General features: G+C 46.7%; 13 protein-coding genes across 13 annotated transcripts; 8 read left to right on the top strand and 5 right to left on the bottom strand.

Annotated features, from left to right (window-relative positions):
- Positions 1-1438: 1438 nt before the first annotated feature.
- On the bottom strand, positions 1439-1858 carry C8R40DRAFT_1013814 (uncharacterized protein; the record flags this gene model as incomplete). The annotated part of the gene is made up of 1 exon (XM_046222900.1): positions 1439-1858. A coding segment is annotated over one exon (420 nt), but the record flags the coding sequence as incomplete, so codon positions are not given.
- A 1325-nt stretch (positions 1859-3183) lies between these two features.
- On the top strand, positions 3184-3963 carry C8R40DRAFT_1068595 (uncharacterized protein; the record flags this gene model as incomplete). Its single annotated transcript, XM_046226026.1, has 4 exons — positions 3184-3219; positions 3262-3280; positions 3309-3401; positions 3641-3963. 4 exons carry the CDS (start codon positions 3184-3186, stop codon positions 3961-3963), a joined length of 471 nt encoding a protein of 156 aa, XP_046087941.1.
- Positions 3964-8900: 4937 nt separating this feature from the next.
- C8R40DRAFT_1169353 (uncharacterized protein) lies at positions 8901-9477 on the top strand (the record flags this gene model as incomplete). Its single annotated transcript, XM_046231360.1, has 2 exons — positions 8901-9308; positions 9355-9477. 2 exons carry the CDS (start codon positions 8901-8903, stop codon positions 9475-9477), a joined length of 531 nt encoding a protein of 176 aa, XP_046087940.1.
- A 905-nt stretch (positions 9478-10382) lies between these two features.
- Positions 10383-11497, top strand: C8R40DRAFT_1236455 (uncharacterized protein). The gene has a single exon (XM_046233412.1). It carries the CDS (start codon positions 10747-10749, stop codon positions 11320-11322), a length of 576 nt encoding a protein of 191 aa, XP_046087939.1. The 5' UTR covers positions 10383-10746; the 3' UTR covers positions 11323-11497.
- Positions 11498-11704: 207 nt separating this feature from the next.
- C8R40DRAFT_1099038 (uncharacterized protein) lies at positions 11705-12594 on the top strand. Its single transcript, XM_046227839.1, has one exon. It carries the CDS (start codon positions 11882-11884, stop codon positions 12137-12139), a length of 258 nt encoding a protein of 85 aa, XP_046087938.1. The 5' UTR covers positions 11705-11881; the 3' UTR covers positions 12140-12594.
- A 2104-nt stretch (positions 12595-14698) lies between these two features.
- On the bottom strand, positions 14699-16357 carry C8R40DRAFT_122199 (uncharacterized protein). The gene is made up of 2 exons (XM_046233271.1): positions 15851-16357; positions 14699-15778 (listed from the first exon to the last, which is right to left on the bottom strand). The coding sequence occupies exons 1-2, from the start codon at positions 15906-15908 to the stop codon at positions 15120-15122; spliced, it is 717 nt and encodes a 238-aa protein (XP_046087937.1). The 5' UTR covers positions 15909-16357; the 3' UTR covers positions 14699-15119.
- A 525-nt stretch (positions 16358-16882) lies between these two features.
- C8R40DRAFT_1068591 (uncharacterized protein) lies at positions 16883-17888 on the bottom strand (the record flags this gene model as incomplete). The annotated part of the gene is made up of 2 exons (XM_046226025.1): positions 16883-17183; positions 17278-17888. The coding sequence occupies 2 exons, from the start codon at positions 17886-17888 to the stop codon at positions 16883-16885; spliced, it is 912 nt and encodes a 303-aa protein (XP_046087936.1).
- Positions 17889-19195: 1307 nt separating this feature from the next.
- Positions 19196-19719, top strand: C8R40DRAFT_1042334 (uncharacterized protein; the record flags this gene model as incomplete). Its single annotated transcript, XM_046224072.1, has 4 exons — positions 19196-19331; positions 19404-19506; positions 19557-19602; positions 19663-19719. 4 exons carry the CDS (start codon positions 19196-19198, stop codon positions 19717-19719), a joined length of 342 nt encoding a protein of 113 aa, XP_046087935.1.
- A 530-nt stretch (positions 19720-20249) lies between these two features.
- C8R40DRAFT_1169349 (uncharacterized protein) lies at positions 20250-20922 on the bottom strand (the record flags this gene model as incomplete). The annotated part of the gene is made up of 3 exons (XM_046231359.1): positions 20250-20395; positions 20452-20694; positions 20751-20922. The coding sequence occupies 3 exons, from the start codon at positions 20920-20922 to the stop codon at positions 20250-20252; spliced, it is 561 nt and encodes a 186-aa protein (XP_046087934.1).
- Positions 20923-21996: 1074 nt separating this feature from the next.
- Positions 21997-22902, top strand: C8R40DRAFT_122358 (uncharacterized protein). The gene is made up of 3 exons (XM_046233293.1): positions 21997-22418; positions 22484-22632; positions 22697-22902. Exons 1-3 carry the CDS (start codon positions 22235-22237, stop codon positions 22751-22753), a joined length of 390 nt encoding a protein of 129 aa, XP_046087933.1. The 5' UTR covers positions 21997-22234; the 3' UTR covers positions 22754-22902.
- A 157-nt stretch (positions 22903-23059) lies between these two features.
- On the top strand, positions 23060-24109 carry C8R40DRAFT_1041981 (ClpP/crotonase; the record flags this gene model as incomplete). Its single annotated transcript, XM_046224044.1, has 6 exons — positions 23060-23255; positions 23307-23342; positions 23394-23485; positions 23546-23864; positions 23920-24003; positions 24060-24109. The coding sequence occupies 6 exons, from the start codon at positions 23060-23062 to the stop codon at positions 24107-24109; spliced, it is 777 nt and encodes a 258-aa protein (XP_046087932.1).
- Positions 24110-24270: 161 nt separating this feature from the next.
- Positions 24271-26144, top strand: C8R40DRAFT_1236451 (uncharacterized protein). Its single transcript, XM_046233411.1, has 4 exons — positions 24271-24297; positions 24348-24600; positions 24653-25099; positions 25153-26144. The coding sequence occupies exons 3-4, from the start codon at positions 24735-24737 to the stop codon at positions 25970-25972; spliced, it is 1185 nt and encodes a 394-aa protein (XP_046087930.1). The 5' UTR covers positions 24271-24297; positions 24348-24600; positions 24653-24734; the 3' UTR covers positions 25973-26144.
- C8R40DRAFT_1002326 (uncharacterized protein) lies at positions 24346-24501 on the bottom strand (the record flags this gene model as incomplete). The annotated part of the gene is made up of 1 exon (XM_046222767.1): positions 24346-24501. A coding segment is annotated over one exon (156 nt), but the record flags the coding sequence as incomplete, so codon positions are not given.
- Positions 26145-26157: the final 13 nt, after the last annotated feature.

Genomic DNA, 26157 nt, shown 5'->3' with positions numbered 1-26157 from the left:
CCAAATAAGGACATGTAGATTCAAATTAAATGGTATCTGACTGAGTGTAGAAGTTTCCTTGCGGTTCCGAACGTTTATTGTATTAAATTAATTGTACTATGCGACTCTATATTCTGTATGTATAAATAGCGATCCGATGTATCTGGAATACAAGTGATTTTGGGACGACGTTGCAGTGCTAATCCGTAAAAAGGAAAGACACACTCCCGCCAGACTGAAACCTCTTCGCTAGCAGCCATTCGGGCCCGGCACTTGTGAGTATAGGAACGTCGTGTTCTGCTCCTTGTGACTGCGAGAAGTCTATCCAGTTGTTGGGTATTCTTCGAACTTAGGATCAGTCGTTGGTCTTAAGGGCAAATCACGCTGTGTGGTTGTGCCAGCACATAGTTCTAGCCCTCTGTAGGGGTCTGTGTGTTTCGGTTTTAATTTACTTTGATTCAAACCCCCAATTCTTGATATACCCAAATCAATACAAACCAAAGCACAAATTGTGCTGAATCTACCTTGATCAAAGGAATATATCGAATCCTTAGAACGATTCAAATTGATTGATCAAAGCTTCGTACTTAGCTCTCAAAGCTTTGCGGAACCTTTGCCAACGCTACCCCTTGCTATTAAATAAATTTGATAGCAGTGAACTCGCATATTGTGTATTAGATTGGTTGGTTGGAGTGCCCATTAGATTCCTTCCTTTCTCTTTCACACAAAAACGAGGCAAGCTCGTTACCGAATTGAGATTCATTGAATACAACCTGGTCAGAGAAATGTTCCTTCCCATTAGTATCGCGAACCCGCCATCCAATACGATTGTCCTCATAGCCTACGAATATACCTTCTAACATTTTGTCACCAAATTTTAGTCGAATATCTTCAGAAACCTGGATCCAGCATTGACACCCCCATACGCGAAGATGTGATAGGTTCGGTGGGCGTCCGTGGACCATTTCGTATGGCGTTTTGTTGTCAGGAAGGGTTTTAGTTGGTAATCGGAAACGAACATATATTGCAGTCCGAACTGAGTCTTCCCAAAATTGCAAGGGCAAACCTGAGTGAACTAACATCGTCATTGCATCATTTTCAATGATACGAACCCAACGTTCTGCTTTCCCGTTTTGTTGGTGAGAATATGCGGCTGTTTGTTGTACCAGTATGCCTTTGTCTTCGAAGTATGTCGTAGCTTCGTTACCATGGAATTCCTTCGCCGTATGTTTTTGACTTTATGAGGTGCCATAACATTCTCCCAGGTCGAAACTGTTGATTTGATTATACGTAGGGCTTGGTTTTTCTTCGCGAAACAACCACCTGATAACGCGCTCGTGTAGTCATCAAGAATGATATTGAAGTGTGAGTTCTGGTGATTCGAAAGTGTGCCGATAGGTCCACAAGTATCCGTGTGAATCAGTTCGAGTGGTTTGGATGCACGATTGCCATGATACGGATATGGGAAACGAGGGTGTTTACCTTTTAGACAAGAATCACAAATACCCCGCATTTTCGTCCCATTCCATTCTTCGAGTCCCTCTGCAGAAGATCCTGTTAGGAGTTCGTTCGTGAGGTCGATACCAGGATGCCCAAAACGCTCATGAAACAGTGCACCATTCGGAGTCCGTGGAAGGAATACGGGCATTGCGATATGTATAAAGTCAGAGATTCCGTCTTTGGGTAGTAAGAATTTGCCTCGTAGAACGCATAGCCTTCGAATGACATCGGCAATTGTAAATCGATCTGGATCCGGATGGATTTGTACCATTTGTGGAGTTATAGTGAAAGTAAAGCCATGTTCGAGCATCGCGCCCACGGATAGAAGGTTCACCGGAGCGTCAGGAGCATACAGGCAGTCATGCATTTCCAATATCAATTGGTCGTTTGTTCCCTCAACTTGCATCTCAAAGTAGCAGGTTCCCGAAGCTTTGGTAGATAAGATACCTGAGTTGGCTGTTTGGACAGCGAGAGCTCCATCTTCATCGAAAGTGAAGAAGAATCTTCGGTCGTTGATGATGTGGTTCGTGCATGCTGAATCTAATAGCGTTTGAGTTTTCTGGGGAATGGATGAGAATGCGATTGGGTTGTTGTCCTCCAAACAGCGTATTGGTAGTGGGGAACTAGGAAAGGAGGAAAGTAAGGCCGCAAATGGTTTAAGTCGTCGCGCAGGGTACGTGGAACGAACAGTTGTATTAGCGGTCGAGGTAATACTAGGTACAGAAGTTACAGTATCCACAGATTCAATCTTGGAAGTAGTGTTCGGAGAGGAAGAAGTAGTGGTCGTAACATAGGCAGTCGGTTTGGTATTGGGCTTAGACATATTTGGTGAGTCCTTCGGTTTCTGTTGATCTGGCGGTTTATCTGATGTTCCTCCAGTCCCGTTACGTTGAAAACGACAGTTGTATGTACCACCCCCAGAATCGGCAAGGTCAAGGAGTTCCCTGTTACGTGTGTTCTCCAAGCGAATAGCAAACTTATCAAATAGGTCCCTATTCGGTATAACTCCCGGCTGATCAAAATCCTCTTCAAGCGTTTGTTTAAGGTAAACGTATCGAGGACCTGACGGCAATTTCGAGATGTATTTCGAGATTAAAGTGTCCCAGGGGATGTCATATCCGTAGTTTCGTAAGGTGGTGAGAGTCGAACTCCATTTTAGATTGAATTTTTCGATGTCCATGCCATGGATTTGAGAATTGAGAAGTTCATCTTGGATGCGTAAACAAGCTTTCCTATCGGGGGCAGCTTGGTATGCCGCCTTTAGACGAAGGTAGATCTGTCTTGCAGTACGGCGTTCTCCTCGGTCATCGATCATAGGTGGGAGGTGATTGCGTGCCTCGTCCGACAAACGTGCTGTCAAGATGGAAGAAACCCATCCATCGTTCTTGTCCCATTTGAGACGAGCCTCGATTTCCTTTCGGGTAGGTTGAGAAGGGACGGTAGGGCGGATTAAGGGTGTGTTCCATTCCGTCCAAGGAGTCCCGTGAGGAGGTTCATCACAAATATGTCCTAGAGCAAAACCATCGCCGACGGCCTGCCATACACCCTCGTTCCATTTTACCCAAGATTTACGATCTTTCAGGGAGTCAGCATCTTTAATCGTGGCGAGAAAGGTCGCATGGATAGAAGAGTACTCGATTTTAAATTTCGGAGTCGTTGAACGTGGTGATTCAAGTCGTGGCTGAGGGTTCTGGTAAATCGGATATGGAGCGTAGTACATGGGATACGGGTAATCGGCAGGTGCGTGGGGTGGCGGTGGTACCCAATGTGGTGGTATGGTAGGATGGTGATGAAACGGATGGTGAGTCTCCTGTGGGAATTCCGACAAGATCGCCGGTGCACTCTGAGTTTCTGGAATAAGTTGAGCGGAAGTAGAGATATGATCGAGGTCCACGATGCGGTGAGGCCTTGGTTGGTGCATGGTACGTGATGGTGTTCGTTCGACTATATGATTGTGATCCATGCGTGAGCCAACGCGGGATGGAAGATGAACAGAGGCCGGTGGGACCGAGACAGGAGATCGTACAAAGTTAATAGGTGAAAAGTTGGGAGAGTTAAGAGGAGTATAGGATTCAGGAATAAAGGTATTCGAAGGAGGTACAGGGGCAGAAGGCAAAGGGCGATAATGAAACATATTCTGAGTCGTGAAGTTGTGAGAAAGATTGTGAAAAGTGGGAACAATACGATTATGCCAAGTTTCTGAAATGGATTGAGGAATTGTCGGTACAGAAGGAAAAGACGGAAGCGATGGAACAGTACTGGTATGGATTGGAGAATTTCTGGGATGAGAAGAAGAGTGAAGTGAATGAGAAGGAGAAAAATTATGGATCAATTGTCTCGGTCCCGTATCCATCGGTGACGTGGCATGAGAATTTGCATGCATATATGCTGGTGTATGTTGGGTGGGACGAAATGGGACAGAAACCGGCGTTTGGTATGGAATCGACTGGGTCCGAGGTGGATCGCGATGGACCGGAACTGTAAGATCCATTCTGGATCCCTGATCGTCAGTATTCATCCGCGGCAGCGATTATTGAGTCCGGAGATTAATCTCGTTAAGCGAGGAAAAACGCGTCAGTTAAGAAATGAAATGTTGAGCTGTTGGCGGTAGAATGCCGCAAAAGTGGTTCGAACTCGTTCGATGTATGAAAGACCTAGGGAAAACCCATAACCTCTTGGAGGTCAAATCTATACAAGGAACAGAATGAGCCTCAGTGTAGTCCGACAAGGATCTAAACAGCTGCTATTGTACCTATACAAGGAACAGAATGAGCTAAGAGTAGCTAATGAGTATCTGGTAACATAGGTATAATGAGTGAATCTGGCTTACCCTCAGTGTAGTCCGACAAGGATCTAAACAGCTGAGGGAAAGTGTCGTGCGAAAAACGAGCTATGTAGTGTGAGTCACGTGGACATGGAAAGAATCGGCCAAAAGAGGAAGAGGTCTTCCAACATCCTCGCTACTCCTAGAGCAGCATCATTATAAAAAAACGAAAGTCGTATGTAGGTAGCCATGGTATTCGTAATTGAGAAAAAGACAGAACAGAACAGAACTGGGGACTGGGGATCTACATAGTAACTATATGTATGTAGTCCAAATTAACCCCTCGATAGCCAGAGATGATGCCACAGAGGCATGATCAGATACACCCCCAGCGGCACAAGCAGCACGCCCTGATATCTGGCGCGACTATCTCTCCAGGTCCAGTTCCAGTTCCAGTTCCAATTCCAGATTCAGTTCCAGATTCCAGTTCCAGATTCAGATTCAGAGTCTTTAGTTGAAGGTACCATCCTGGGTTCAGTATGGGTACTATGTTCAGTATAAGTATATTTGGTACCATATCCTTCCTTCCTTCCTTTGTTGTCCAGTCCACCCGCAGCACAGGGTCCATGCACCGGTACACGACATCTTCCCCCCCCTCCCCCCCCTCCTCCCCCCCCTCTTCCCCTCCTCCCCTTCCTTGTCAATAAAGTTCAACAAACTCAAACTCGTCAATCCAGCTTCGACTGCAGGTCCCAACTTTGTCGTCATTATCGCCCCCACTGTCGCAGTCATCACAGTCATTGTTGTCGTTGCAGTCGTTGTTGTTGCAGTTGCAGTCCTAACTCCCTCCTCCCCCCGTCCCACTCCACCTCCCTGCTGCATGACCTGCATGACCTGGGTACTCCCCACACTCCTCTCACTTCCCATACTCTCCACACTCATCCTCTTCACGAACACCCACACGATCCCCGCCGCTGCATAATTGAGCTGGCCCAATCCCAAGCCCAAGCCCAACCCAAGCCCAACCCACACCCAAGGTCAGTCCCAACCCCAAGCCCGAGCCCGAGCCTGAGCCCGACCCAAGCCTGTTGAACATGGCTATGCTGTTCACATGCCACTAATATGATCATGTGTTATGATATGTCATATGTAGTCATATGTAGTCATTTACTATATGCGGATTCCTCAGTACTTCCTTATGTAATACTGTTATACAGTTATGTATATAAACAGGCCATATCCTGTACTGGAATCCAACTCGCTTCTCTCTTACTTTTATTGCCTCACTGAGACACTGTAGATGACAGCTTGCTAGACATATGTCGCAGCTTGTCACTACTGGCAATAACATTCATGCCATTTTGTTTCCATCTGTTGTCTTGAGCGTTTATGAATTGCATGCTGACACCTTCTGTTGATTTTATCCAGATTACAATGTCCTCTGCACTGTTCACCGCTGTTACCACCACTCTTAAAGGTGATAACTACGACACCTGGGCCTCCGAAATGGAAGCCTTCCTTCAGGCTACAGGGCTTGAATCAGCAATTACTACTGACCAACCCAGTGAACCATCTCCACTTGTTGCGGCAAATGCCGCCAGTGTTGAAGCCTGGAAGATCTATGAGGTTGCTTTCAAAGCCTGGAAAGAGATTGACACCAAGGCTATTGGCAATATTCGCCTCCGTATCTCTCCCTCCATCCGCATCCTTTCCAAGGATAACAGTGACACAGCTAAGAAGCTTTGGAAATATCTAGCCAAGACTTACAATGTCAAGAGTCTGGGCGCAGTCTTTAATGACTTTGCTGCCGCCATGGCTATCAAAATTCCATACAAGCAAAATCCGCTGTCCTCTATGATGGAGATTGGCATGCACTTCACGCGTATGGAGGAAGCTGACATTGGCATGCACTTCACGCGTATGGAGGAAGCTGACATTGGTCTTGCTGACCACCTCGAAGCTCTGATTTTTCTATCTAAGCTTCCATCACGTTACTCTGTCGTTGTCCAAACCATGTCTCAGCTTGAAACTGCAGAGCTCAAGAAATTGACCTTTGCTAAAGTTCGTATTGCAGTTATGAACGCTTTCAGTGGAGACACCATTGGCAACTCCCAACCACAGAACGCGAACAAGTTTTCGAATGTTCATCGCAAGGGAAACGATCCCAAGTTCTCCCAACAGCAGCATGGTAACAATAGTCACCAGCAGCAGAAGGGACAGAATGGGAATGATGACAACAAGAAGAAGCGTAAGCGTGGCAGTGGAAAGAACAAGAAGGCTAAGAAGAATGCAAACGCTGCCCAAGCTGATGCAGACTCTATGATCTTCAGTCCGATTGGCAGTACTGTTGACTTTGGTCCGGTACGTACTGATCTTACTCCTTCTGTTCAAGATGTGCGCAAGCACTCCATCCATCCTCCTTCTAATGCTACATCCCTTCGTCTTCATAAGAAGACAAGGGTGGCCATTCAACGTGCTTGTGATATTGGCGTCCGTGCGACTGCCGAAGTCATTCGCACCCTTGAACCGACTGGGCATATTTCAGAGTTGGACAGTGATGATGAGCAAGGTTCTTCTGATCCTCCAACGAAGCGCACCCGTGTGTTGCCTTCTGAGGATGATGTTGAGGATGGCAACAAGGCTCCTACGCCGCCTCCTCCATCTCCTCCTATGGACTTTGAGGTCCCAGGAACTGCCTCTTTCAACCCTGATGAGTTGATGAACTTCGACTTGGATCATGAGATTTTGGCAATCACTGGATTCATGGACACCATGGGGTCAGTATCCTCCTCTAATCTTGATCATACAAAATGTACTAACGCACCTTCATCGGTTGCAGTGACAAAGACATGCAAGTCGGCCTTTGAGCCTGATCTCTTGTCCCGCTTGTATAATTATCGTATCGATGTCAAGTATATATCCAATGAATAATTTTGTGTACATGACGTTTCATACTCTGTGTGCAAGAAGTGTAAGGGTAAAGAGAGGAACCAACCCAAATGGTGGATGAATGACTCCGGTTGTTCTGAACACACTACCTTTGACTTAAGTGACTTCATTGAGTATGAAGACCTTGAGGAAAAAGTTCTTATAGCAACTGCAACCACAACTGCCTACATTACTGGCGTTGGGACTGTCTTGATAAATTTCAAGGATGTTAGAGGTCGCATGCATTCGGCACGAATCACTCCAGTATTCTATATGAAGGAGTTGAGTCATTGCCTTATAGCACAAGGTCGCTTCTTACAAGATGGCAAAACTGTTCGCGGCAACGCAGACAAAGTTGACTTCTGGGACAACGACAGTTTATTCCTGTCATTTGAACCACAAACTCACAGCAATACAATCTACATTCTCAAAGATTATTCGCCACAGCCTATGGCTGTGAATTTAGTGATCCACTCAGTGGACTACACTACCATGCATCGCCATATGGGTCATCCATCGCGCGAAGCACTGACTCAACTGAGGAAACATGCAGAAGGTGTTCCCACCTTTAGCATTCCCCATGAGGAAGATCTCTGTGAAGGTTGTGCCAAGGGAAAGATGACTTTACGTCCATTTCCGCCAACTAATCGTCGGGCATCACGTCCCTTCAAAATTATTCACTCAGACCTCAAAGAATGGCCTACTATTGCATACCACAAGTACAAGTATACGATCTTCTTCATAGATGACTATACTTCGCATGGGTTCTACTGCCACTTAAAAAAGAAGAGCGGATCTCTTCCGGTGATAAAGCAATTTATTGCCACAGTCAAAAATCTATACAAGACTAATGTCAAGGAATGGATGTCTGATGGCGGCGGAGAATTTAGATCTTGTATCTAATGTAGGAATTTCCACCGATCTCATGTTTCCCAAATATCGATATTGAATGCGGTAGTCGTTGTCTCCGCACTGAGTACTGAGTAATATATCAAAGCGAAAGAAACTAGTGGGTGACTTCCCGCTGCAATTATTATTCTGCAGTTAACCTGCAGTTAACTATTAACGGTATTTGATGCGACGTACGGACTGTTGATGGGACCCTCACTTACACCAAAAACCAGTTTACAGTTAGTTTTGATGCAGTTTTTGAGAAGCCGCTCTCCGGCCATCTTCGCTTAGGTTTGCTTATATTGGTGGCACAAATTAATTGTCTGGTGTCCTGCAAATAATTCCTATGGGAAGTCATCCAGTACCACTATCGTCAGGAATTACTCTACTCTACTCAAATGTGTACAATTAAGTGCCCAATGTAAGTAACCAGAGCAGCAGCATTATTAAAAAAACAAAAGTCGTATATAAGTTCCAGATTCAGACTCTGGTTCAGATTCAGTTCCAGTTCCAGATTCAAATTCAAATTCTCTAGTTGAAGGTACCATCCCAAGTTCGGTATCGGTATCAGTATTGGTATGAGTACTATGTTTGGTGTGGGTATGTTCAGTATGGGTACTATGTTCAGTATGAGTATGTTCGGTATCATATCCTTCCTTCCTTCCTTCATTGTCCAGTCCACCCGCGGCACGGGGTCCATGCACCAGTACATGTACACATACACATTCTCTTCCTCTTCCCCCCCCCTCCCCCCTCTCCTCCTCGTCCTCATCCTCATCCACTTCCACAAAGTTTATAAAAGTCGACGAACTCGAACTCGTCGATCCAGCTTCGATCGATGGCAGGTCCCAAATTCATCATTGTTATTGCCCCCACCGTCACCGTCATTGCCATCGCCGTCGCAGTCGCAGTCCGATCTCCCTCCTCCCTCCTCTCCCCATCCCACTCCTCCCCACCTCCCTTCTGCACAACCTGCATGGCCTGGGTACTCCCCATACTCCCCACACTCCGCTCACTCCTCTCACTCCCCGCACTCTTCTCACTCCTCCCACTCCTCTCACTCCTCACACTTCTCTCACTCCCCACACTCCCCATACTCCCCACACTCCCCATACTCCCCACACTCCCCATACTCCCCACACTCCCCATACTCCCCTTACTCATCCTCTTCACGAACACCCACGACATGCAGTGCTGCATAATTGAGCTGGCCCAAGCCCAAGCCCAAACCCAACCCACACCTGAGGTCAGTCCCAAGCCCAAGCCTGATCCAAGCCTGACCCACACCCAAGCCCAAGGTCAGTCCCAGGTTGAACGACGTCGATGACAGATGGGGTGGGGGTGCTGGGGGTGCTGTGGGGATGCTGTGGGGGATATTTGAGATGAAGAAGGAGAATGAGAAGAAGAGGTGGTAGGTCCTTTTGCTACTGCTGCTGAATGCATTGTCGTGGATAAAGGGGAGGAACCTGGCAGTGAAGCTGTATTCGACTCCCCCACATCCCTCACACAATGACAATGACGAGGTACCAGTACCGGTGCTTCATGCGATGAACCAAATAACAACACTTTGGTAAATGGGTAAAAGTATGAGTGAGTATGAGTACAAGTAAGTATTATGAGTATGAGTGAGTATGAGAGTATGAGTAAACAACAGACTATGTACACAGTGTGCTAGGTTTGTTAGGTTACTGCTACGGCTAGTGATGTGCCGGCTGGGGCCCAGCTCAAAAGCCCCGGCCAAAGCTCATAAAATTTTTGAGCCGGGCCCTACATGAAAGCCAGGGCCCGGCTGGGTTCCGGCTCAAGCCTGGGCCCCAGCTGTGGTAGGCGGAAACTGTGTCCAAGATGTGTTAGTCTAAAAACACTGCCACAATGGTCTGAAAACACTGCTTAATTGTTTCTTAATGCTCCAGCTTTGTGAGAGGGGTGTAACATTAAGAATAATAGTCTACATCAATCAAACAGTAGAATTCCAGTACACTGGATTTATCAAAGTAACAAGCACCAAAATCATTACCTGTTGTTTCAACTATTGTCAATTTCAAATAGGATCAAAGTGGTTCTTTCCTTGAGACTTGTTAACTAAGATTAAGATGCTGCCACATCATGTTATAGTGAAATTTACAATATAACATCTTCCCAATCTGTCATATGCATGCAATTCACCCCATACACTTCCCGGCCCGGCCCGGAGCGGCCGGACTTCGGAATAATAACCTTGTGACCATCATTGTATTTATTTATTGTTCCGAGCTTTCATCGAGGTCTTCTGACTGTATCTGGGATGTATATAAGCTAGAATACTTTGTACATTGTAGTCAAGCTTGAAATCAAGTGTACCATCTTATCCCAGTCTTTAATATCTTCTTTACCCTTTGCTTCCGGACTCCCGGATCATCAGGAACCCCATTTAGGCTGCTCATACCAATCTTGCACTCTTGCCATTATATTCCCGGGGACACCAACAGTGTGTGAAGGGTGTTGCTAATAGCTTCACCGACATCCCACTCCCAGTGTGTACTACAGGCCAGTACTCGAGCTCCGGACCTCGGAGTTATCCCGGGCCATTTCCGGCCCATATCGGACCTCAGACCCGCTATAGTTATTGACCTGTAGGCACGGTCTTGTCAGTATTTCAAGCTTACACTTCATTACACTGTTCCTTCACCAAAATACCCTTCATTATGTCTTTTGGCTCTGATCCTGAATCCTTCCTCGAGTATGCCTTATCGTTACCTGATCCGGTCGGCCCGGACCCGGAAACCTCGGATTCGTCGGACCAATCTAGCTCATCTGAACAGCATTCTGAACAAGATTCAGTTCAGTCTGGTACTAATTCCGATCCTGACCAGTCAAGTTATGACTCGGAATTTCCTGGCCCATTTGACTATGATTATCTTCATGAATCCTCTGACTTCGACTCTGATCACCCCGGCCCTTATGATCTCCGTTACCTACATTCCTATCCTTCATCCTCAGCCTCAGACTCGGTTGAGTCTTTCCACTCGGTTGCCTCTGATAACTCCGAAGCGCCGGAACTCCGGCCCGGTGATGATGGATCTGGTCATCCTCACCTCGGACCCGATGGCAGGCTTTTGGACTCCGAGAGGAAAAGGCGCAGGGTGCTCGGGTTGTGCTTTTATTGTGGAGGAGAACATATGAAGGTAGATTGTCTCAAACTGCAGGCCTGTACAGGACAGAACTATGATGCAGATAACTCTGAATCGGATGTTCCGGGCTCCGATGATGGTTCCGAGTAATTCCTAATTTTTTCTACATTTTAATTCTGAATTTTCTGACCATTTCCGAGTCTTAGACCGAGTTTTCCTTTCCTTTCATGATTGTCACTTATTTGACCTTACAAATTCCTTTCTTTCCGAATTTCGGCCCGTTTTTATGCCCTTCAATGATTATTCAGTATTTGACATTATCATTGATATTATTTCCGAGCTTCGGCCCGCATTTTTGCGATTTTTCCAAGGTTTGAACCAATGTTTCCTTTTCTTTCATGATTTCACTTGTTGACCTTGCAAATTCCCATTCCTTCCGAACTTCGGCCCGATTTTTAGGCCTTTTTATGACGATTCATTGTTTGACATGATATATACTTCATTTCCGAGTTTCGGCCCAAGTTTTGGCTCCCTTGTTATTATTCTCAATGTCTGGGGCTCATTTCCGCTTTTTCCGAATGTCGGCCCGATTTTTATATCTTTACATAATCAATTTTTGTTGACACTATGATTCACTTCACTTCCAAGCTTCGGACCGCATTTTTTCCATCCATTCCACTTCTGTTTCGAGTTTTTGAATATTCAGGTAATGTTTCATTGTAATGACTATTATTGCTTCATTCCGGTCCGATTATGCCGATGTTTTTGCTTATTATTGATTACTAATTATTCCATTCCATGTTTCCGACCTTGCTCCGATTTTTCCGTCATTTTATTGGCATTATCTCAAGCTTGCTCATTAGCACTTCCACTCACTTACCTGTTATCATTTCTATTTATGTTGATTCCTTTGCTTCACCCACAAGCTGCTCCTCTTTTTAGTAGGATTTCATTGATTATTTGTTAGGATACAGTTTCTACTCCCACTTAGATCCGTTGATCTGCCGGGTAGACCGAAACACTCTTTTCCAACTCATTTTTTATGATTATCCTTATAGCGCTTTCCGGCTTTGCTTCCCTTGGAACTTCCGGTCTCGGGATGGTTCTACCATCATTCTGGACACTTTGTGTCAATTTCGGCCTTTTTAAGGCATCACTCTTGTGTGGATATCAGCTTAGGTTATCATCTCTGGCAGCACTTTGTGTTGATTGGTATGCCGGACTTTTCCGCAGTTTCCGATGATTTTTCCGGCCCAATCCCGCCCCTCGGTTCGGATTTTATTCCGAAATTTTCCCTACTCCATTACCCAATCCTCCTACATCACCATTTACTCCAACTTCGGCTCTTGATTCATGGCTTTCGAGGGCTCAAGCGTACTTGGGGGATACTGCTGTATTCCAGTTCTGTAGTCCGAATTTCGGAACTTGTTTTAGTCTTTTGAGACTTCAGAACACTTTCCGGCCGGCCCGGACTTCGGAAGTTACGTGGTCATCCATTCTTTTGTTGATTATTTTGTTACAAGTTTACTTTGTTTCAATCTGGTTTTTGTTTGCTTTATTATGTTCCTTTGACCCCCTACATCGGCAGGCCGATCCTTTCCAATTTCTCCAAGACTTCCACTTTTAATTTATTCTTCACTACTGGATCTAATCCAATCCCTTTGCTTTACTATACTTTACTATTTCACTGCACACATATTCACAGAGGCCTTCGTGGGCTCAGGCCTAACGGGGGGATACTGTCATATGCATGCAATTCACCCCATACACTTCCCGGCCCGGCCCGGAGCGGCCGGACTTCGGAATAATAACCTTGTGACCATCATTGTATTTATTTATTGTTCCGAGCTTTCATCGAGGTCTTCTGACTGTATCTGGGATGTATATAAGCTAGAATACTTTGTACATTGTAGTCAAGCTTGAAATCAAGTGTACCATCTTATCCCAGTCTTTAATATCTTCTTTACCCTTTGCTTCCGGACTCCCGGATCATCAGGAACCCCATTTAGGCTGCTCATACCAATCTTGCACTCTTGCCATTATATTCCCGGGGACACCAACAGTGTGTGAAGGGTGTTGCTAATAGCTTCACCGACGTCCCACTCCCAGTGTGTACTACAGGCCAGTACTCGAGCTCCGGACCTCGGAGTTATCCCGGGCCATTTCCGGCCCATATCGGACCTCAGACCCGCTATAGTTATTGACCTGTAGGCACGGTCTTGTCACAATCCTCATTAAGAAGAATTCACTGTGAATACACTGATCTGATTCAACCTCCAACCTATCTGCAATGACAAAAGTCTCAGAATTGTATACTTCAACAATATTACCTTTAGGTTTATGGCATTTACTAATTATTCTTGCAGCTGAGAATGGTGCTAGTGATGCCCACATAGGTAAATATTGAGCCATCCAGGTGAGAATTTCAGCACAAAATTCGGGTACTCAGCCCCGGCTCAGAACCCGGCTTGGGGCCTTTGAAAATTCTGAGCCGGGCCCTCAGCTTTCCACAGCCCTAGAGACGGCTCCGGCCCGGCCAGGCTCAATCCGGCCAGGCTCATAGGGCCCAAGGGCTCGGAGCCGGAGCCGGCACATCACTAGCTACGGCATAGGAACGTGGTTAGGGCATGACAGCAACCCTTGGCACAGGCTACAGAGCCAATGGGTACAAAACATCATTATGAACGCAGACCCATGTATATGCTACAAACAGATGGGAGGAAAATACACCATCACTCATCTAGTACATATGGGGCGATGTGTGGCAGGGGCTCAACCAGCAAAAGGGGGAAGGAACAGGGCAAAGGGGGAAGGAACAGGGCAAAGCAAAAGGGGGAAGGGACAGGGCAAAGGGGGAAGGAACAGGGCAAAGGTGGAAAGGGACAGGGCAGTTGCAGAACTCAGGAAGCACTGGAAAGTGCTGGGAAAGCGAACAAAGTGATGACCCCTCAGAGGTACTGCTCAGGATGACCATCATGCAGCATCTGACCCACCAAAAGCTGTCACCATAATCACAGACAGTATACTTCCAGCACATGCTGGCTGTAAGACCTCAGTCAGAATTGGTCTTGGGGGTGGGTTTGGTATGGATGGTTTATGTTGTAGCGTGCTAGGAGCAAGCTGGAGCTTGAAGGGAGCTATGGGAACTGCGACTGAGGACAGGAATGACCTAGTAGTAGCTCTGATTGCAAGATGTGACCCTTGAAGGGGTTCCTAGAAGGTCCAGGAAGGTCCCTAGGACAATAACTGGTGAAGATGGATGTAACCGGGAGTTAGGAAATGTAGGAGGATTGTGTAGTACGAATTGTAATAGTTAGAACGTCAACGTAGGATCGTTATAACTAGTAGATGATGTGAGCTTCAGACATGAGAGCTCCCAATGTTTCGGCTCTTCTCCTTGTTGCTCTCCCATGTACCCTGTCCTTCGTTAGAAGGTCTCGGAGCAGCCTTCCTATGCCATCCTTGCCTGGGATCATAATACCAGGGTTGGTCAGGGTTGTAGCAAGTTGGAGGTACTTCAGGAGCCCATTTCTCATTTGGGAAAGATTAGCTATTTGAGGCTGATATAGGAGAAACATATTGTTATGTTAAATGGCTTTGTTAGCCAAAAATTTCCCGCTCGGGAAATTCTGCGGCGGCCCCAGTGAATACTTGAATGTGTACAATCAAATGTTCGATGTAAGTAATCTGAATGATGAAAAGTACAGACAAAATATAAGGATGAAAGATGTCGTGTAGTGTAAGATATGTGTATGTAGATGCAACGAAAAGAAGGGAAAGAAAGGCCGTAATTCACTACTCCCAGAGCAGCATCATTATAAAAAAACGAAAGTCGTAGCGTCGTAATTGAAAAAATGTGATTAGAAAACCAAGACAGAACAGAACGCAGGAACTGGGATCTAGTGACTAGTTCCAAATCAATCCCGAGATAATGCAGAGAGGAATGATCAGATACACCCCCAGCGGCACGCCCTGATATCAGGCGTAACCATCTCTCCAGATTCAGATTCGGATTCTTTAGTTGACCGCAGCATCCCGGGTTCATGTCCTTCGTTGTCCAGTTGACCCGCGGCACGGGGTCCATGCACCGGTATAGGTACAGGTGCACGTCCTCTCTCCTCCTCCTCCTCGTCCACAAAGTTCAATGAACTCGCCGATCCGGCTTCAACAACAGGTACCAAATTCGTCGTCATCGCCCCCGTCGCAGTCCTATCTCCCTCCTCCCCACCTCCCTTCTGCACAACCTGGGTACTCCTCGCACTCCCCATACTCCTCGAACTCCCCGCACTCATCCTCTTCACGAATACCCTCGACACGCGGCGCGCGATCCCCGCCGCTGCATAATCGAACTGGCCCAAGTTCAGTCCCAGGCTGAACGATGACGGACGGGGTGGGGATGCCGTGGGGGATCCTCGAGAAGAAGGAGGAGAAGAAGAAGAGGGATTACGAGAAGAGGTGGTATGTCCGTTTGCTGCTTCTGAACGCGTTGTCGTCGTCGTCGTGGACGAGGGGGAGGAAGCTGGTAGAGATGCTGTAGTTGATTCCGCTGGATGCCTCGCACGGTGACGGGGTACGGGTGCTCCGGATGATGAACCGAATAACGACACTTCAATAACATAGAACAAAGAAAGGATTTAATGCGTAAATGACGACTACACAGTTGCTGAATCCAACGTACTGCATGCTACGAAACCTGCTAATATCATTTTCTTCATCTTCGGTCTGACTGGCTGCATTGTCGGTTGGTCGGGGAGTTGTGGCGGGAGTGACTGATTGGTATGCGGGTGCGTGGGTGGGTGGATGTTGAGAGAGAAATGGGTGATACGAGTCTCAGGCGCTGCCTAGGTGTAAAGGGAGGAGAACTGTAACGAGGGGGGAGGAGGTGCGATTGATTGACCGACGTCCAATGAAAGAGAATTAACAAAAACAACTCCTGTCGAGCGCGGTTAAGTGGCAACAACCGGGTGAAATGACAAGTGGAGAGAGAGGTGTTGATAAGTGATTCACTAATCAACTAAAACCTAGCACCAGAGATACCTAGCCAAGGCTCAGAGAGTGGGTTGAGTTGAGTGAACGGGGAGAATATCGAGATTCAAGAGGTCGGGGGCCTTTATACTTCAGACACAAAAAAGAACAAACAACCCAAATGAAGCCAAAGGCGTAGGTTTGTCCATCTGGCCTCGTGTACTCATGATCATTAATTGCTGGGCCTTGGGCCACGAAGAATAGCCGAACAAAGGGATAACTACTATATTTGGCCGCCTATGTAGTAGAAACGATCCGCCCTTGATCGTGATCGATGGATTGGATGGATGGATGGTTAGAAAATAAGGGAAAAGAAGTCGTCCTTGGAGGATGTTGTGAGCAGCGAAGCTTAGAGAGGACGTAAAACATGGAGTTGGGGGTAGACACACTTCTCATATATAAGTTTCTGAGGTTCTGTATTGACAAGCGACCGACTCGACAAAGACAAGTTTGTTTAGGCAGATTCAGAGGCATCGCCTTGTGACGTCCTGGCAACGTGGCTTTCGTGTTCTTCAGTATCATGCACACGACAGCGGGTATTGAGGAATCACAATCGTCTCTATAGAAGGACAACGATACACCGGGGGGATGAACAAGTGCAGCGATACCAGCATAACTCGAAAAAGCCGGCTCACAGTTATGGGATGAAACAGTAAAACAAAGCGAATAGATCTATGAAATTCCATCATATGGTCTTCGGAAGTGTTTCGATGCACTCCCGGATAACCCGTAGCGTCTCGCCCTTGTCGTACAAAGCTCTTGAACACCCCGCTTGCGCGCACTTCGCCTGCCAACACGCCAAAGCTTCAGGCCACTCAGATAAACCGTGTTCTAAAATAGTGTCGCCCGCCGGCCGCACGTCCATCTCCAATATAATCTTGTACTTGAGTTCGCGCCACGTATGATAGTCAATCACCGCATTGCAGTTATTGCATGTCGCGAGACCCCCGCTGACGAATGGCGGGTCGTTCAAACGCTGCCGCAACCTGATGAAAACAAAGAACGAGCCCCCAGTCAAACAAACATGTACAGTTGACCGGTGAACACAAAGATTCGAGGCAAAAAAAATGTATAACGCACCCTTCCCTGCGGGTGCGGTGCAGGTCGAACAGACGGAGTAAAGCATTCGACGAGAGTCTGCTCAAATACGGGCGCACGTCCTTATTATACAGATCGAATGTCAGAGTCTGAGTAGAAGCATGCCTTGCTTCCGTGTCCCAACCAAACCTACACGCGATCGCATACAGGCGAAACGGCTGCCCCAAAAGCAACGGAGTCATCACGAGCAGCCGAACGATAGACAGCGGGCCCGGCGTATCATATTTCTCAATACTATCCAGCAAAGGATCAATCTGGTCATAAGAGTCGATCTGTGGGATAGGCAACCCCGAAATCATCCGGAAGAGGAGTTCTAACGTAGACGCATCTTCTTCCAAGTAGAAAACACCACCGTTTTCGAGTTGGGAATTCTGCGGGAGCATGAACATTTCACGGAAAAAGCCCGATGCGGTCTTCAGGTTATGAGAATGTAGCCTGAAGAACACTGATGCCTTCGTGACAGAGTCGTTCTTCGCGGCTAATACTACCTCGGCGTCAGGAGACGAGAATAACGGATGGTATTCTCTCTCTTCTTGACTCGGATGGGGATGGGTTTCGACTAAAGCAGTCGAGTGCGAACCGTCTAGTTCCATCATTGAATTCGTGTTGTCCAGGTTGCCACTAGACGGATGATATAAGGGTTAATTGCATGTACAAGCTGAAGTGTCTGACCCTATAAAGACGATTGTGAAGTTTGGGATTATACGAAGAGGATATACCTTTCTATCGACGATAAAACAAAAGGTCCAAGGTTAAGGTCGAGTGGCAACGGAGAGATCACATGATTCAGATGACCCCACTATTACCCGGCCCGAATTCCAGCGACGAACGGCGGCAACCTCGCCCGTGCATCAGTCTCTCGAAATTGACCTGGACTATAAAAACCCACGAAACTCAAAGCATCTCTCGAAGGTACTAGTCAGTACTCCAGTTGCCGTCAACAAGCAAGTGACTTATGTACCAGCGTAATCATCGAACGAGTTTTTGACCCTCATCTAATAGGTGCATACATCCAAACCCTTCATACTATCGAAGAGCCAAACATCTCGATTCTCAGAGCCTGACAGCAATCCCCAGAATCACTCCAAGAATTTTTTTGCAGCTGTAGTAGTAATCGAGGAGTACGCTGAGAGAGGTGAAGTCCAACTTGCTAGAAAACTTGCTCCTTGACCTACTTATGTACACTTACATTCTCACTCCTCAAACTCAGGCCCGGGCACCTACGCTGAGATATGAGAGCGTGAATCTGGAGAGAAGTTTTTTTTGAAGGTGAATTAAAGCTAGTTACACCAACCATCATAGATAGACCGCGACCTGCACAGAAGAGGGATCACATGGAATGTTTGCACATGGTCGAACAGTCGGGGGCTGATGCACCTCTATAAATGGGACACATTCTGTTTACCGTATGTACATGGGCGTCGTCATCCTTGCTCTCGGAAAAAAACACGGCCGAGCTTCGCTTTGGATACTATCACGCCAAACGATACCCGCAAAACGATCTCGAAGGAGTGGTCTTCTCCCATCTTGTTTCAATCGTCAATCCATGATATATGTATGTATGTATGCTCCATCTGTCAAAAAGGCCAAATACATCAACGATAAAATCCACCAACCAAAATCTGGTTGATGAATCTGATATGTACGACGCCTGATGTGCACAAAATAGACCCGCTCACTTGGGGAAGATGGCGAAACCAGAAGAAGCCATATTGGGCCCGGTGCAGACGCACCAAAGTTACTAATCATCTTGATGCCACGGGATTCACTCTCATCTCAATCAAACACTCTATCAAAATCAGTCAGGGATCAGTCTCCTTACCTCCCTCACAGTATATAATAAGCCCACGCTTCTTCCTCTCTTTCCCCAATCATCAGGAACCCCCGTATAACCATAACCATGTCCAACTCCCCCCGTCCCAAATTCTTCGTCTACGCTCCAGACCATACCGAAGAAGGCACTTTCGCAAAGCGGTTATCCATTCGGAATGAACATCTCGCTCGCATGAAGACGATCCTCGCAGCAGGGACCATTCGTACGCCGTTTCCTTACTATCCATCTGCTGGCATTCGGAATCTCATTTGAATACTGCACTGGTACTGGGTAGGTGTCGGTGGTGTACTTCTCTCCCCTGAATCGCTGTCTGCGCCTCCAGAAGGCCAGAAGATGATCGGCTCCACTTTCATATGCGAAGCGGAATCTCTGGACGAGTGCGTATTTAAATTCGCGTTTGTCACAAAGATTTACAATTAGTCTATAGAGTGAAGAAAATGGTTGAAGAAGATATCTACTACAAAGAGGGTGTGGTACGTCCCTAGGTGCTTCTTCTTCATCCGTTCAATACTTATTGAGGTTTTCTCGTTTAGTGGGACAAGGAAAAGATCGTTGTACTCCCAATGATGGCTGCTACCCCCATTCCTTGAACACATTGTGTAACATACAACTGTACAACCACTTAGTGAAAGCAATCTCATTGCCAGATCAGTCCGACCTGCGAGTCAGCAGCACTTATCTTCAGTTTTCTTATCACTTAGGGTCGATCTATGATCCAAGCTCAGCGCTCATTTGGATCCGAAATCATCGTAACATTCGAGAGGACAGCAGAGGACAGCAAAGGACAACAAGGTGAATGGCAGGTACAGCGAGACAGTAACGACAATTGTGAAAGGGGAGAGGAATTGAGTAGGGTATGATAATCAAGACGCAGGAGGAAATAAGGCTGAGTACAGGTAGTATGTATATGTAGTGGATGACAAAGTAAGTACTGATAAATCAAGGGAATATATAAAGTATAAAACGGGCTTGTATAGACAAGAACTTGGACGTAGAATGATACAGATGATGCGGAACGGTTGCAGATGCGTATAAACAAGAATGATGAGTAAGTACAGCGTGAAGGGTCGTGAAATGAACAGTTCGATAGAGGACTAGCCTCGGGTACAGCAAATTCGGCTCATGCGTGGCTTAAGATATTCTGCCTGTTCCAGCGGGGGCTGGTCGGTGTGAGTGAGGGAGGTGATGCTGCGCGTTGGAAAAGTTCGATGGCATTGTTCAATCTCGGCGAGCCTAAACTCAATGCATTCAAAGGTGGAGAGGATACTATGATAGATCTGATTAGCAGGATATCTTGAACTGTAAAAACTGGTGAAACATACCTCTCTTCGCAGAAAGCGAGGGCGAGCAATTCGAAATAGACATCACACTGAACGCAGACCTCAGCTCGAAGTGGTCATGTGCAGAGACGGTAGCTCGTTTCAAATCCTCTGGATGGCATGGTGATGGTGGTGTTGGCGGGACCTCTGGTGCCATGGCATGAGGTATAGAGCGTCTGGGACAGCTTGGGCCGAGTCGGCGCCTTGATACGACATCAACTGACTCGAGGGCAAAGAACGCCACATCTATACAGCACTAGGTGTAAGCGATGTGCACAGCAAAAAAAGGGCGAGGAACGTACCTTCCAGATCCCTAACGGGGTTCGGGTCCCACAAGGAGCTGCTAGATGCTGGCTCCTCGAAGGTAGAGAGCATCGGAAACTCGTTGTCCAATGGACTCAAGAGAGCTGAATTCGATGGTGTTGGATGATATCCGTCGCCGAAAGGATCGAACTTCGATGTATTGTATAGCATTGTGCAAATGTTTGGTCGCTGGTCAAAATGTTAAGGACGGAGGAGAAGTATTCGCAGTGGTGAAGATACTGGTAGGAGGGGGGAAATTGATGGGGATAGATTGCAAGGCAGACAAGGGCTTATATATTCAACCAGCGTCGGCCAAAGCGCAGGCGCTAAACCTGACCATCAATCATGCGAACAAAAAGAACAAGCGCGTTCCAGCCTTCCACAACGGTAACAGAAGTTACTTCTTAGCGCTTGTATACTTGTATTCAATATAGATTGTACCTTTGATGGGAGGATCCGGTGCAGTAGGGCTGAGGGAAAGTTTGCCGGATTAGTTGCGCAACACGTCGCCGTGCACGTCTTCGCAGCTTGTTTTGATGGAAAAATCCGTTAGAAGCATCAGGAAGCATCATGTTTCTTGTCTCTTGTACTGCGCTGTCGTACGAATTCCATGATGCTACATCTAATCGATGATTTTGAGCCAACGGACACTTTGGAGTCCGCTGGACATAAGCGCCCGAATGCCTCGAGGTGTCGAGGAGAACAAAGCAACTTGTAACTCGAAGTTAGCTTCAAAGTCGGAAAGAAATTTGACTGAAGGTAACCTAGTTACGTTTAAGGGAACAATAGTATTCTCTGCCTCGGTTTCTCCACTGGTGCCCGCGAAGCATCTGTATCAGTATACATAAGGGAAAGAAAAAACGAGACATTGATAAGTATGGAAGGACGGGTTCTTCGAGATAGACAGTGTTTAATTTCCCCTGTAATGCTCTCGAAATCCTCCAGTAATGGGACTCGTGAACATTCCTGCTTTGGATTCCATTATGTTTACTTAGTTGAACGCGCATGCCACACTAAACAATGCGTCCTAATTTCCACATTTGATTTCATAGAAGATGGGACTTGAGGACAAGCGAGCCAGGCGACTTCATCTTCGTAAAAGATGACCAGGACAAATGACTCTAGTGGCCGATGCATTCGCTACCAATCGTCACCTCTATCTCCGTATCAGATACATAGACACCCTGTTTTTGGATCATCTCAGAACGAGAAACTTTGCCGCGAACATACGCGTCCTGATGGTCTTTTTGACTCAGTACCCGAGGGTATTGATCAAAGATAGATAAACTTCATCTGTGGACCCACCGATTTGCAACAACAATCCATCCGTCCATATCCCACGTCCAAGCCTCAACGCCTCGAGGCTTGTAACGTGTTCACGCAAATACCCAGTCCTGATGGTACTATAGCAGTGGTAAGTTTTCCGTGAAAGTTCACCTCCGGTATAGCCTCGGGCCGGGTGTTATACCACCTTTCCCCTTGAATGTCATCTCTGCGAGTCTCCAAAGCTTTGCTGAATAACCACTCACGATTAATGTCCTCAATGCCAAGTACCAAATTGCACAAATTCGTCCTATTCGCTCCAGACGCCAAAGATTCCCTTCGGTCCACCGTCCAAAAACAACACCGTGAAGCGATCGCGCCTTTCGTTCAGTCTGGCGTCGTCAGTAAGAAAAAAGGCGTTCTGCTTTTCAAGTTGCGGAACTAATCGCAGAGCACATTATGATTGTAGAGGTCGCTGGAATGACGGTGACACCAGAATCAGTCGAATCTGAAAACGCGACTGTGAAGCCATTTGGGTCGTGTATTATATACGAGGCTGCAAACATAGATGTAGTAAGAAAGATGGTGGAATCTGATATCTACTATACCTCTGGTGTGGTGAATATCCTCAATACCTGGTCTCTTTCGAGTTGTTGGTAACTGATGTCGGCTTTTTGTACAGTGGGACCGGGAAAAGCTAGTTCTCGTACCCTTTCTCCCTGTCACGTCGTTCCCGTAGAATGAGTTATCCGACTAGGGCGTTGATTTAAGCGGAGAATCACGAATAAGACTCAATCTGCAGCACATAGTGTATGTAGGCTTGGATAGAGCTTGTGTGAATAGGAATAGGAATTATTTGGGAATTATGCTCAATGACGAGAGAAAGGCCTTCGGCAATTGCTCATCCGTCAACCGCGTTTATAACCGGTTCCTCAAACCCCTCCCTCAAACAAACCGTTCCATGTTTTCTCGTGCCTTTCAAATAAAGACCACTGCATTCAGGACTTCCTCCTGCAAACTCCTCACTCCTGGAACCATACGGCTAATGTCAACGCAATACGAACATATCCTAACATCTCGACCAAACCCATCTGTCGCTCTTATCACTCTCAACAGGCCAAAAGCTTTGAACGCTTTGAGCACACCGTTATTCCTTGAATTAAACAAAGCACTCTTTGAAGCCGATGCTGACCAGGCTATTGGTGCTATTGTCTTGACCGGCTCCGAGAAGGCTTTCGCAGGTGAGTCCGCTGGTAACTCTGATCATCCATATGTTCATACTCGTGAATTAGCTGGGGCCGATATCAAGGAAATGAAAGACAAGGAGTGTAAGCCTATGGTTGCTAGCTCACTCACATTATAAAGGACGAAATCAACAGTTTCCGACGTATACAAGAACAACTTCCTAGCAAATTGGGGCGAACTATCTAGGCTGAGGAAACCTGTGATAGCAGCAGTGAGCGGATACGCAGTGCGTTTGCTATAATGAAGCCCTTCTATATATTGATACATTTACATTGCATTTACACAGCTCGGAGGAGGTTGCGAACTCGCTCTCATGTGTGACATTATTCTCGCGTCTCCTACCGCCAAGTTTGGGCAGCCGGAGATTAACCTTGGTGTGATTCCCGGTGGGGGAGGTTCCCAGCGTTTAGTCCGTGCTATCGGGAAGTCTCGCGCGATGGAACTCGTTCTCACTGGCCGAATGGTGTCTGCTCAAGAAGCTGACCAATGGGGAATGATCAGTCGCGTTACCGACAACGTCGTCGAAGAAGCTGTTAAGATGGCCACAGAGATCTCAAGTAAAGGTCAAATAGCGATACAGGCTGGAAAGGAAGTTGTCAATGCCGGTGCGTCTTAGTTTGCGACGGGCGGTACAGGCATCACTTGCTTACTCTTCTCTAGCGTATGAATTAACGTTGGCAGAGGGCCTGAGATTTGAGAGGCGCACTTTCCACGGGCTCTTTGCCACCAAGGATCAGGAAGAAGGTAGAGTTATCTGCACACTCTCGAATAAAGACATGGATTCTAATGTTAGCGGACAGGAATGACTGCCTTTGTAGAGAAGCGAAAGGCCAATTTCACCCATCTCTGAACATGGACGAAAAGGATGAGCTGTGTATAATGAGTTGGGATGTGTACGATAATTGCTTGTCGGTCAATGTAAGTTAAACAAATCTTCGAAAAAGTTGACAAGTTTGCGGAATGCGATGGAAACTGCGAACACACACCTATATGCATTTCATTACTTGTACCATCTAAAAACACTTGCTATCAACATGCCTGAATACTATTAGGCACTTGTTCTTTGAAGAAATACATGGAACACTCACCTACTCCGACACCTGCCATTACTCTCTTTTGCATTGGCGTCCCGGGAGAAACAGCTCGGGACTGCCAAAGCGCGTAGCCGCCTACAGTCGCGAATGTACCTGTGCCCACAATTCTGCAGCTGATACAGTCTCCAGGTTTCGCTTTGGGATCTTCCATACGAACGTTGATTGAGAGTGCAAGATTTCGGCTAATGTTATTAGAGACGCGTCAAGTATTGCCGAGTGGCACCAGTCAGCCGATGTGGCAAACTCCGTGAGCAAATTCCACACCCACGCCTTGTTCTGAGCTTTGACATCCAATCTAGAGAACAATAACCTACAATAATATGGAAACTATAAAGCAAGATTCCGACCCCTTGACGACGCGTAACACCATACCAGCTCTCTATGGCTGCAGCTTCTACCAGCCTCAAGCGCACTCGCAGCGCCAGTCGATCCAGATTCAGCGAGCCCTCGTTCAAACGAGCTCGGAACGAGGGAGCAACGCCAGGTCCTGCAAAGTTTGACGATTCATATGTTATCGACTCAGGGTTCTCGAACTTGAAGGGAGACATATATCTCAAAGTTGGAAACACCTTGTTTCCCGCGTCACTCGAAAAACTCCAAAACGTTGAAGGGCTCTTTGCGGATTTATTTTCTATTCAGCAGCCTGAACACGCCGATCGCATTCACGGTTTGCCCTATTGCGACATGTTCAACTGTTCAGAGTCAGAGCTTCGCGTATTAATGAAGCTCATCCATGGATCGAAGTAGTAAGTGTGCGTTTTTATTAACCTTTTCTTCAATAGCTCAGTGAACGTCTTAGTGTCTTTCAGCGAAAGGCTGCATCTGGCGTAACCGAATTCAATATAGAGGACATTCTTGATGCTCTACTCGTTTCATCGAGACTTGACCTTCCAGGAATTCGAACACAAGCCAAAGAGGCCATACACGACTTCTTTCGGACGATGTGGAGTCATATCATTTATTGTGAACCCCCACCCGAATACCCTGTCGTCGCCCTCACGGGTTATACCATGGGCAAAGATAATGCTCTCCGCGTACTGTGCTTCCGCATGATCAAAGTCTTCCGAGAATGCGAATTGGGATACTGCATGCCGATGGCGTATTATTTCGCTGCGCAGCAAACTCATAATGATATCTTGGACGGTATCAAGCTTCCGGATGGCTCTTTGTTAGAGCTTGATCATGATGACAAGAAGAAGGTGTTGAAGGGTAGAGAGATGTTGCGAAGTCTACGACGCAACGTTACGTTCATGTGGCTCATCGAACATGCTGGTTATCCAAAGGATTACGTTCTGCTCCATGGATGCACCTCGAGGGAGTTCCCAAAGCGAAAGGGCTGCTATGACTTCATCTTCGACCTCTATAACTTGTTCTTTTCTCCTAGTTCAAGGTTGTTGGAGGACAGATGCGATGCTCTAGAGTCGATTTCTTTCGAAGCCGTAGAAACCATGAAGAGTCATCTTTGTCCCGAATGTCAGGTCTATTTTACAGATCGAATCATGTATTGTCTCTTGGCTAGTTGGGGCCAAATACCCAGAATCTTCACCGGACACACTTGGGACAAGTTGCGGGAAAAGCAGATACAAATCGAAGCCAACTGGCGTGAAAGACTGTCGTAAAGATAGCTGGGGGTTTCTTACTTGGAGCAGTGCCGTTCTCCGACATAGGAGTCACTTATTTATGTTCCTTCGTACCTACTCATCTGTTCTACTCTAGTATCTGCCCGTGAACGCGCTGGAACGTGTTTGTACTAGAGCGGGGTAGTTTTTCCCCGAAATTCAGTTTTGTCACATGAATCGATTTG

Source organism: Lentinula edodes (genome assembly GCF_021015755.1).
Source record: "Lentinula edodes strain Le(Bin) 0899 ss11 chromosome Unknown C8R40scaffold_12, whole genome shotgun sequence".
Lineage (NCBI taxonomy): Eukaryota > Fungi > Basidiomycota > Agaricomycetes > Agaricales > Omphalotaceae > Lentinula > Lentinula edodes.
This window is presented reverse-complemented; position numbering and strand designations above follow the sequence as displayed.